The sequence below is a fragment of the Halictus rubicundus genome, unplaced genomic scaffold (genome assembly GCF_050948215.1).
Source record: "Halictus rubicundus isolate RS-2024b unplaced genomic scaffold, iyHalRubi1_principal scaffold0081, whole genome shotgun sequence".
NCBI lineage: Eukaryota > Metazoa > Arthropoda > Insecta > Hymenoptera > Halictidae > Halictus > Halictus rubicundus.
This window is the reverse complement of record NW_027488622.1, coordinates 790,505-801,926: the sequence shown is the minus strand read 5'-3', so window position 1 is coordinate 801,926 and position 11,422 is coordinate 790,505. Positions and strand designations below refer to the sequence as shown.

General features: G+C 42.2%; 1 protein-coding gene across 1 annotated transcript; it reads right to left on the bottom strand.

The window, feature by feature from the left end:
- Positions 1 to 312: 312 nt before the first annotated feature.
- LOC143363630 (uncharacterized) lies at positions 313 to 9,549 on the bottom strand. The gene is made up of 3 exons (XM_076804194.1): positions 9,522 to 9,549; positions 8,507 to 8,662; positions 313 to 992 (listed from the first exon to the last, which is right to left on the bottom strand). Exons 1-3 carry the CDS (start codon positions 9,547 to 9,549, stop codon positions 313 to 315), a joined length of 864 nt encoding a protein of 287 aa, XP_076660309.1.
- Between the last annotated feature and the right edge of the window lie 1,873 nt (positions 9,550 to 11,422).

The following is an 11,422-nucleotide window of genomic DNA, read 5'->3' as shown; positions in this document are numbered from 1 at the left end:
AATCGGACATGCTCCCCCCGTTGAATGACACTGTCATTCAATAGAAAAGATAAAATGGGCGCGATTAATCCTTATAATGAAAAAAATCAACAACTAGGGAACTAGCGGAAGCCAATATGTACAGTCTAATGAGACTAAAAGGGAATAAAAAGGCAAGTTACTGTAAAAATAACGCGAATTCTCCGAAACCACTAACCTAAATACAAAAAAAAATTATCTACTAATTGATTACATAGAAAATATCGTATACGAATATGATTGACATAATATAAATAAGAGCAAATAAAGGCGCGATGACATAAATCTTAAATTTTAAGATGACGTAGGTTCGATCAGAAGCGGTGCTAGTTGTTTTACATTGCGCTTATAAACTCCGTTAATTGTTCGAATGGTTACAGCGCGTATGACGTCATCTGGGCCTGGATGAATCTCCTCCACCCGTCCAAGATTCCAATGTGAAGGTGGCAGGTGGTTGTCCTTGAGTACCACGATGGTTCCCTTGGTTATTATATGGGACCCCTTGGCCCATTTTGCGCGTACATTTAATTGATTAATATATTCCTTGGACCACCTGGTCCAGAAGTCCTGCTTCACCTTTTGAATATGCTGCCATTTTGACAGTTTGTTGTTGGAGGTCATGGTAAGATCGACCTCGGGTATACTCGTCAGCGCGGTTCCTATTAGAAAATGACCGGGAGTAAGGGCTTCGGGATCGTTGGGGTCGGATGATATCGGAGTCAATGGAAGGGAGTTAAGGACAGCCTCAATTTCCGTTACAAAGGTGGCAAATTCTTCGTAAGTAAATAATTCGTTACCTACGACGCGTTTAAGGTGATGTTTGAAAGATTTGACGGCCGCTTTCCAGAGCCCGCCGAAATGTGGTATTAAAGCCGGCATGAAGTGCCACGATATTTCTTTATCATCGAGAAATTGACGAATTTTCTCATTTTCGTTCAGGACTCGGGAAAGCTCGGTCACCTCATTATTGGCACCTATGAAGTTGGTACTGTTATCGGAATAAATATTTTTACATACTCCACGGCGCGCGATCATTCTTTTTAAAGCTGCGATAAATGCTTCAGTGGTCATATCGCTGACTACTTCTAAGTGAATAGCCTTACTCGAAAAACAAATAAATACGGCAACATAGATTTTGATTTTCATGCGGTTTCGGAACTTGCGCTCTTTAATGAAAAATGGGCCGCAATAATCTACCCCTATGTTGGTAAAAGGGCGCGTTTCGATGATTCGGTTGGCCGGTAAAATTCCCATTACATAACTTGTCGCAGGAGGATTAACTCTAAAACATTTCACGCAACCTCGCAATATCCTACGTGTAGTATTTTTGCCGTCGATGGGCCAGTAATATTGTCGAACGTGGTACAAGGTAGCGTTGAGACCTGAATGGTGGTTTTGCAAGTGTGCATGTCGAATAATGAGATCGGTTACATGATCGTTTTTTGGCAATAATATCCTATGCTTTGCATGATACGGTAATTCTGACATTTGGAGACGACCTCCGACTCGTAATATGCCTTTATTGTCAACAAAAGGACTTAAACAGAGAAGTTTACTTTTATTGGGCAATTCAGTTCCAGTTTTTAATGCGCGTATTTCTTCTGAAAACGACTGTTACTGTATTAAAGCGATAATTTTTTCGTTCGCGTGTTGAGCTTCCTCTACAGAAATCGCTCCGGTATGACGATTTGCCTTTAAAAATCTTAAACAATACGCGATCACTCTACGCAGACGCTTGATACATGAATATTTGTGTAGAATGTCATTGGGATTGAGGACATTTGAGGCGAGACAAACAATCTTGCGTACTTCAGGTATATCTTGCAAAATTTCTAATCGCGATTCCGGCCAAAGCGATTTATCAAGCGTGAGCCAATCCGGACCGAATGTCCAACATTTGTTATTGAGTAATTCTTTTGCTGTAATGCCGCGCGACAATAAATCTGCGGGGTTATCAGTCGTGCGAATATGGCGCCAGTCGGTTATGCGCGTTTTTGTTTGAATTTCTGCTATGCGATTGGCTACAAAAGTTTTTAGATTGCTCGGAGATTTCATAAGCCAATGCAGCACGACAGTCGAATCTGTCCAGAACGTGGTTTTTGCGACGCTATTAGTGAGAGAATCTTTTATTGAGACATATAAATTTGCTAATAAATTTGCTCCACAGAGCTCAAGACGAGTGAGACTTATTGTTTTTAAAGGCGCGATTCTGGTTTTTGCACAAAGTATTTGTGTTTTGATTTTTCCGGAACGGTCTATACTACGGATGTAAATAGCCGCTCCATAAGCGCGTTCACTTGCGTCACAGAATCCGTGTATTTCAATTGTTTCAACGGTGCGTTGTGTGACGTGACGGTGGAAACTGATCTTTTCCAAGAGTTTTAAATCGTCTTTATAAAGCAACCATTCGCGATGTAGGTGAGCGGGTAGTGATTCATCCCAGACTAATTTTAATTGCCAGAGACGTTGCATAATTATTTTTGCGGTTACAGTTACGGGACACAATAGTCCCAAAGGGTCGAATATTTTGGCAATTGTTGATAGTATTGCGCGTTTTGTCGGTTGCTGTGGCGAATTAATATTCACTGAATATTGAATTTTGTCATTTCGCGGATTCCATACTACACCTAATGTTTTCACCGTTTCGTCCCCAAAGAGTTTCGGATGAATTTGGTCAGTAGATAACCCAGTCAATAATTTTGGATCGTTTGAAACCCACTGTCGTATATTAAGTTCTCCCCTTTTTAATAATTCGATTATTTGATCGCGTAATCTAATTGCATCGCGGTATGTGGCGGCACCGGTCAGGAGATCATCAACATAAATGTCCCTCTTTATGACTTCGGATGCCGCGCTGTACGTGTGCGATTCGTCGTTGGCAAGTTGTTGCAAGCATCGCGTTGCAAGGAAAGGCGCGGATGTAAGACCGAAAGTAACGGTGTTTAGATGAAAAGTCGCGATTTCATTTTTAGCATTCCGCCAAAGAATTTTTTGATAATGTCTGTCTTGGGGTCTGACAAGAAATTGACGGTACATTTTTTCAATATCCCCGGTTAGTACAAAAGGGTGCATTCGAAATCTTAACAAGTGGCAGAAAAGATTGTCCTGAATAGTAGGACCTGTTAAAAGAGTGTCGTTCAGCGATATACCTGTACTCGATTTTGCCGAACCATCGAACACAACTCGAACCTTTGTTCTTGAGCTGGAGGGTTTGATGACGGCGTGGTGTGGCAGGTAAAACTCTTCAGAGTGCACAGGTGTCTTTATATCCGTTAAATGGCCGAGTGTTATATATTCCTCTTGTAGGGACTAGAGAAAGTTGGAAAACTGCTGAACACACGATTTATGGTATACGTGACTAGACAATGCTATTTTTGAGAGAACTGTTTAGTTTCAGTCCCTAGCATGATTTTAGTTCGAGTTAGTCACAGTCTCAATAGCTGCACACGGGTACCATAAATCGTGGAGTGCCGAAGGACCTTCGACAAGAGGGCAGCGGTCGTCCGCGACCGGAAGAGCCCCACGTGCGAAAGGTCTGGAGGACACCAGCACTATTTGGAAGAGATTTCTCCCTGCCACAAAGGGCAGAGAAAAGTATAAGTAGACAGGGCGATGGAAACCTAGGCAGTGAGTCCTCAGCTACCAGTCTAGACGTCACTCTGTCAGTTGTCCATTCTAAAATAAATCCTCTACAACAAATATCCGTGTATATTGAACCAGATTCCAAACAGACTCCTCACTCTATTGCCTGTGTATACTCTGTATGCAATTGTGGATTAAGAGCGAATCGTCTTTCTAATGATTGAAATCTACTCATAGCGCGATTATAAGTTTCTCCTATACTTTGTTTTTTGTCGTTAAATGGAAGCGCGACTACGTATCGACCGGTAACAGAGCGCGAAATGTTATTTTTAAAATGCGTTTCACAAGCTTCCTCTTCAGGTGTGAAATGAGGAAGTTGTGGTCCTTCTTCGATTTCCCAAAATTTTTTCAAATCAAATTCGGTATTGTTATAGAAGGATTTGCGCGAATTTTTGTGGAACGTAGGAGGAGCACTCCCCCCGATGACCCAACCGAATTGAGTTTTTTGTAAGATCAGGTCAGAGTCGGTTCGTTTCGATAAATTTATTTGACCGATACTGAGGCACGAGAGCGTCAGTCCCGTACCGATCAGCATGTCGATAGGCGCGGGTTTATGAAAATTTGGATCCGCCAATCGAATGTTAGACGGAATCGCGATTTTTGTTTTATCTATTTGGATGTCGGGTAAGAGTGCCCAGCAATGCGTGGAATTACGAAAAAATATAAATCGCGTTTAAAGTTATTCAAACGGGATTTGATTGTCAGTTTGACTTGCCTATTTGTTATGGTATTGAGCTCGTTCAACGCTTCGATCGTTACGCTCTGCTCGCGCGTTGGTAATTTCAACTTTGTTAATAATTCTTCTGTTATAAAATTTGCGTTTGAACATGTATCCAAGAGCGTTCTACAATTTATGAGTTTTTTATTGATGTCCAAAGCATGAACGGTGGCTGTAGCCATTAAATCATGGGTCGAACCATCAACGATTAGCGATGTTATCTTGTTTTGGGATTGATGCGTAACGTCGAAGCGGGTAGCTAGTCAGGAGTCGTTTTCAAGGTTTTTTGATTCGGCGTGTGAAGTTACTGTTGGCTGCTTAGAATTTTTATCCCGATGAAGACGCGTGTTATGTGGTCGATGACATTTTTGACACCTGCCCCGGTAACAGGTATCAGGTGAATGACCGGGCTTTAGACAATTTAAGCAAAGTTCGGCCTTGCGCGCTAATTCTATTTTTTTATCTACGGGGGCTTCCAAAAACTTTTTACATTGATAAGCCGCATGTTCACCTGTTTTACAAATCCCGCAAGTTGGAAAGCGATATTGCGTTACGAAAGCTTGACGATAATTCAAGTTTGGTGATGGCGATGGAGATGACCGTGTATTATAAGCGCGATTATTTTGCGAATAAAATTGAGGTGTACGGTTGTTGTATGCGCGATTATTTGGCGGCGAAGACAAAGGGAGTGGTCGAGTGTTGTATGCGCGATTATCATTTTGCGGTTTCTTAATCGGAGGATCTTGCGTCGTGATGTTTGATATTGATTCATAATCCCTGCATTGGTGGGAGGCCAAATGCAAGAATTTGAAAATATTGTTTATTTTTGGCACTTCGGTATCGGCTAACGTGCGTTCCCACGTTTTCCTGATCTCCTTGCCCATGCGCGAAATAATTATACTAGTTATGAGATCGTTGGCGATATCCTCCCAACTACGACCTAGAGCTTGCAATGAACGTATTTGTAATTGCATATGGTTAATGTGGGCATTTCCTACGAGGGTACATTTTATTGCGCCGGGATCGTAAACCGGAGACCTTCGGCGGGCCCAATTCATGGAGCGGGACTCCCGAGCATCTGCAACCCAAATGTGGATGGGTCCGAGCCATGTGGCGAGCAGTGCCCGGGGGCCCCGAAGTTTACAACCCTTGGGTTTTTCCAGCACCCCGGCAGGCAGCCGGGGTAAGCTAGGATTCACCCCTCCATAGCCTCAAGGAAAATTAAGGAGAACCGAAGAGACTCGACAGATTCCGAGCAACCTCCGTTTCGAGCACTTCGACAAGTAAAGATATTTTTTGGGAAGTTTCGCAGTTCGTTATTCCGCCCCGTGACACCCATCCTCGGCAAAAATCCAATCCACATTAACAAGATCGCGAATTGACTCGGATTACTCGTTAGGCATTGATGGAGTGTCGCGTAAAAGTGCCGCGTGTCGTAAAACCAAAGCGCGTTTGTTATCGTAAATTTCTACTAAATGATTCCAAGCGGCTGCGTAGTTGTCGTCAGTAATTGTAAAAGCTCCTATCGCGATTTCGGCTCTTCCTGATAATGAAAGCCTAAAATAATTTAATTTCTGAATATTACTTAGACCTTCGTGCGCGTGTATCATCGTTGGAAGGCGTCTTTAAAGGTAATCCAATTTTCGATGCGACCATCGAATTTTGGTAAATCTATTTTAGGTAATTTGACTGGAACCGAATTGGATTTACTTGTAAGATTGTTTTCCTTGATTGCATTATTTGAAGGCGTCTGAAGATTTTCTAACAGTGTTATCGCGGACGCTAGCACATCATCGTAATATTCTGTGAGTTCTTCTCGTTGCAAAAGCACAGTCTCGCTGTCATCCGATATTATTGCCAGCTCGTTTTGTTGTTCGTCGAATTTTTCGAAGTATGATTTTAAACGCTCGATCCGTTCTCGTAGTTTAACGCGTTCTTTAGCAGAGTCCTTATAATTTTCAAGGAAACTCATAAGCATTGTAATTTGCAATGCCATCAGCTCGAACCCTCAAGCGCCTCGCGTGCGGCAACTCAAGGATTAGCATTCTTCGTGATTAGTCGAAGGACGGACAAAAATCGGAAAAGGGCTCTATGCGCAATATGTTTTGGGACGAAAGAGCATGCTTCGCGCAGCTGTGGCATCCTCGATTGCCACACGGCCGGAAATACGCGGACCGTCTGCGACGAATCGGACATATGTTATAAATTTTAACGAACATATAAATACATCAAATTTTAGAGTTTCTATAGATCAACTGGACTATAAAAGAAAAACAGAAATAAACAAATTAATAGAAAAGTACAGTGCAATATTTGCCAAAGATAAATACGATGTAGGGATGGTGAAAAATTATGAGGCTAGAATTGACCTACTAATGGACAAATTCTGTAGCAAAAGACCACACAAATGCAGCATAGAAGACAAAAAGGAGATAGAAGCACAAGTTGCAAAATTTTACAGCCCCTTCGCGGCTCCAGTAACTCCAGCGTACAAAAGAGAAGAAAATAAAAAAACAAGATTGTGTTGCGATTTTAGAGACTTAAATAAAATGGCCGTACCACAATCACAACCCTTTCCGCTAATAGAAGATTTAATGGTAAAAGCTAGAAATTGCAAAGGGCCTAGCCGATTAAGATGGTCAAAATTGCCCTTAGAGGTTTTTCAATGATTAATGAACCATTCGAAAGCTGACCCAGAGAAACCCCTCTGAGCAGTGGAATGTGTGCTCCACACATTACGAGCAAAAGACATATACAGGGTCATCCGTTTTCAAACGGCCAAACGTCAACCAGCTATAGAGGACCCCAAATGAAACAACTTTCACCCCTAACACTTTTTTTGATTCGGTCTTGATTTTTAGATAATTTCAAAAACATGTCATTTTTTGCGTTCACTTAAGATTAAATATATTAGGACTGCAATTATGTATCTTGATGATTTTTCCTTTGTTTGGTTTAAAATAAATAGGGGCATCTTTTTTATTAAGTCAACTCTTTTGTATGACCTTTGGATCTTGGTTTTTTTGACATGGGGCACGCCGGGGTGACTGAATGAAATAACTTCGAATCAAAAAAAGTGTTAGGGGTGAAAGTTGTTCCATTTGGGGTCCTCTATAGCTGGTTGACGTTTGGCCGTTTAAAAACGGATGACCCTGTATATTTGGTACCAAACCTTGCTTGAAGGTCCCCATTTGGTATGATTTGGTCACCAAATTTTGTCGTCGAATTCCTAGTCAAATGCGGAGGCAGATGGATTGCAAAATCAATGCAAACTCTCCAGGTAAAATTCCATGCGGAATTGGAGCCAAACTTTGGCTGCGATCAGCCTTCGTTATAGAGGGCACGTCCGTCACACTAAGAACGGACGTAACCTTGTTCTAACAGTAAATATCGGGAAAAATTGAAGTAAATCTTCCTGTGTAGGATGGGAAAAGGTATTTCATTTAAGTTTCAATGCGTAATAAAGAAAAAGTAATGCGTAAACACCACAATGTGTCGTGAAAGACAAAGCGCCGTGTTGTGGAAGGCGAAGAGGGTACGTGCGAGAAAGAGAGAGAGAGAACGCGCGCGAAGAGTGTGCGTGCGAGAGAGAAAGAAAAGAGCGCGAAGAGTGTGCGTGCGAGACAGAGAGAGCACGAGTGTGCGAGAGAGAGAGAGAGAGAAAAGAGCGCGAAGAGTGTGCGTGCGAGAGGAAGTGAATTCGAAGAAGATTGAAAGAAGGATATGGAAAGGGATGACGGAATATTTTTAATGTGTATTAATTTTTTATTTCAATTGAATTTATTTTTAAACTCTTACAATTAGTACAATTGTAATATAATTTAATATAATTTAAAATACATAATTTAATTTAAAAAGCCAATTTAATTTAAAATATGATTTAATATAATTTTAAATTAGCACCACAAAGTGCTGTTTGGAGCACTGAAAAGTGGTGTTTGGTGCTTTTTATTTTTGTTATTTTAAGTGCAGGAGCTTAAATGCTTTACGCGCAACTTCTCGGGGCCATTCCAACCCCGAGAAAGTGTGGGACTCCCCAAGCGATCGCCCCCCGTTTCAGAGGGGCGATGTGACAGCGAGGGTTTACCCACTACTACTCCTCCCTCCACTTGCGCCCCGGTTACCAACCCTCCGCCTTCTCCCAGGGATTAACGTATCTGGCCGCACTGCCCGACGGCTTCTTGTGCTGGACCCTTTCCTTGCGAGCTTTCAGGACCACTCGCATCGAATCTTGAAATTCGAGGCGAGTGGGCCTTGAAAAAGCTGTGCTTTCGCAAACTGCATCTGCAACATTATTTAACAAAGATTATTTACACGTGTAAGGATGTCGAGGATCTTAGAATGCGATAAACACGTTTATTTCAGAAAAGGACAAGGACTAGAGGTTACCCTCGTGCGCGCTACGACAACGTTGGCTTCTTCTCCGCTCTACACTTTTAACGGTTTTTGCCGTGTAGGCGGTTACATCCCAGAAGCCAATCGGGTGTCTTAATTGTAAAGTACGCCCTCCGAGAGGCGACAGGGTGAGGGAAGCCGACTAGTTTATTTGGGTACCCTCGCCCCGAATCCTCGTCGCCTACCTAGGGTCCTTAATGGTGCACGTTTGGTCCGCAGATGTTTTACGGTACGTCAACGACTATTTAGACCTTTAGCTAAAATACGAAGTCTCTAATAAATCATCATAAAACATAAAGTTCCGCTAAATCTCAAAAATAGCCTGAAGTCACGTCCGCACCGTAATCATAAACTGCGCCCTTGGCCGGCCTATGGTTGCGGCCCGCATGGGTCGCGGTCGCTCGAATTCCTTACACACGGTCATATTAATGTTAATGTATTAAGGAATAACTAATTCTTCTCGAAAAGGGCCCGCACAATTTTCGTGGGACACAATGGTTGCCAACTGTCCGTGCCAAACCATGTGTATAAGGGTAAGAGGCTGTCTGAGACAGCCTCTCTAAAAGAGGCACTGAGTGCCTCTTTTAGATTGTGCCCTCCGATATGAGCAAAAAGTCAACCTAAAAAATAATAACTGATATCATTAATATATATACTCACACGTGTGCGCGCATATAGCAATGGAATAAATGCATACACTTACCACATTATTATACTCCTCGTCGAAGCAGTTTTCAAAGTTGTCTACCTCTTCCCTCGTTCGAAGAGGTAGACATATTCCGGCTTTTTCCCATAATTTCTTGGTTTGTCCTTTTTGCTTAATATTCTACAAAGAAGTCAATTTTGTTAATTCTTGTTAAATATTTCCATCATACTGTCATTACTGTAATTTCAATTTCTTAAATTACATACTGATCCATTTTTTCTCTATGCGGTCAAGCCTTTTCATCAGTTGCTCGTATTGGGAGGATATGGAATGCATGGATCGGATGGGGGATGCATGGAATCATGGTGGTCTGGAATGGTGGTGGTCTGTGGTGGTATAGGACGTGGTGGTAGATAGGATGAGGAGGAAGAGGATAAATCTATCGGTGAGGAGGTTGATGGTGGTATAGGAGGAGGATTGTTAAGCAATGATGTCGATCCATGATTTTCCGGCGAATCGGCCTCCAGAATTCGCCGGAGCTCCTCATCGGAATCACCGGCACTAGGCAATTGAATGAGGCGTTTCCGTCGCCGAGGCCCCTCATCCGACGAGGTGGTCTGATACCTCGCCGGTTTCTGGATCGTCCTCCCTGGTCGACGGTCTCGAATCTGAAAAACATATGAAAAATAATATAATGATATACCGATAATATATATGATATTTTAGATTAATTATATGATAGAGGAGACTGAAACTTACCGGTTCCATTGGCCCAAATTTTGCCTACGAAATGTTGCCTTCGATCGCCTTTACCGAATGCACGATACCGAATAACCGTAGCGATTTTCATTTTTCTGCATGCGGTCGTTATAAACAAATTACGTTCATATCCCGCGCCAACTGCGCGCATGCCCTTAAGTATATAACACAATAATACGCGTAAATAATGGCAGTAATAAGGTAGGTGGTGATTCTTCAATCACCATTCAGGCATCTATGATGTTTCTTAGTAGTTTAATAATAAAAAAAAATAATAATAATTTAATAATAAAATTTCATAATACATTCTTCCGGCATGACTCTCCAGTTACGGATGTTCCGTTCGGTGACCTGAAAGAGCTCGATGCTGCGGTGTGATCGCTTCTGCCGATCTGTTTGGATTTGAACTGTTGTTCCCCTGAAGGTTTCGTGAACGTGCTCCGATGCTTTATGGTTCGACCTCCCTCTGTAGGTCGGTAAGATTGGGCGATGAGGATTTTTCCTGTTCAAGTTTTCTTGGTCCAACACCCGCTTTGCCCTATCTGTATTGCGATGCTATGTGTGCCTTCGGAATATTCTGTCTACGTGGATGTGTTTCTGTGTTTCTGGAGGCTGAGACTGTGCTCTGCTAGGGCTCGGCGTTCTGCTTATTTTTTTAAACAATTAATTAAAAAATGATAAGGCGAACACAAAGGAAAATTCAAAAAATTAAATTAGAGAACATATGTATATATTTTTTTTTATTGAAACGTTATGTGATAATTGTGAGCTCCTCTGCCGCCTTGTGTAATGCCTCGCCCGCCGCTCCATCGGCCGAAACCTCGCCCGCCCCCTCGTCCGTTTCGTCGGCCACTGCCCCCTCAGCCGCTTATAGATGTTGTTCCGCACCTCGCGCGGAGATCATTTTTTTCTGCAATATATAAAAAGTACATTAATGAGACTAAAAGTAACAAATATGTCGAGCTGTGTCGAGTGCCTGCACGATGCAAGCTATTCGCTCGGAACTCGGCTCTAATATTCGAGCTTGCCTGCAGGTCTAGTAGGATCATGTGGACAAAAACATAGCACATGTGTGCTATCATTAAGTTCTCATGGATGCAGTCAGAATCCTCTAAATGTGACGAATGTTGTATAAACAGTTGTACAACAACTGTTGTAATGCCTTGTAACCTCGTTGTAATGCAATATACAGGGTGATCATTTGAAAACTTTCCAGCCGAATATCTCGAAAAGTATGAAAGATA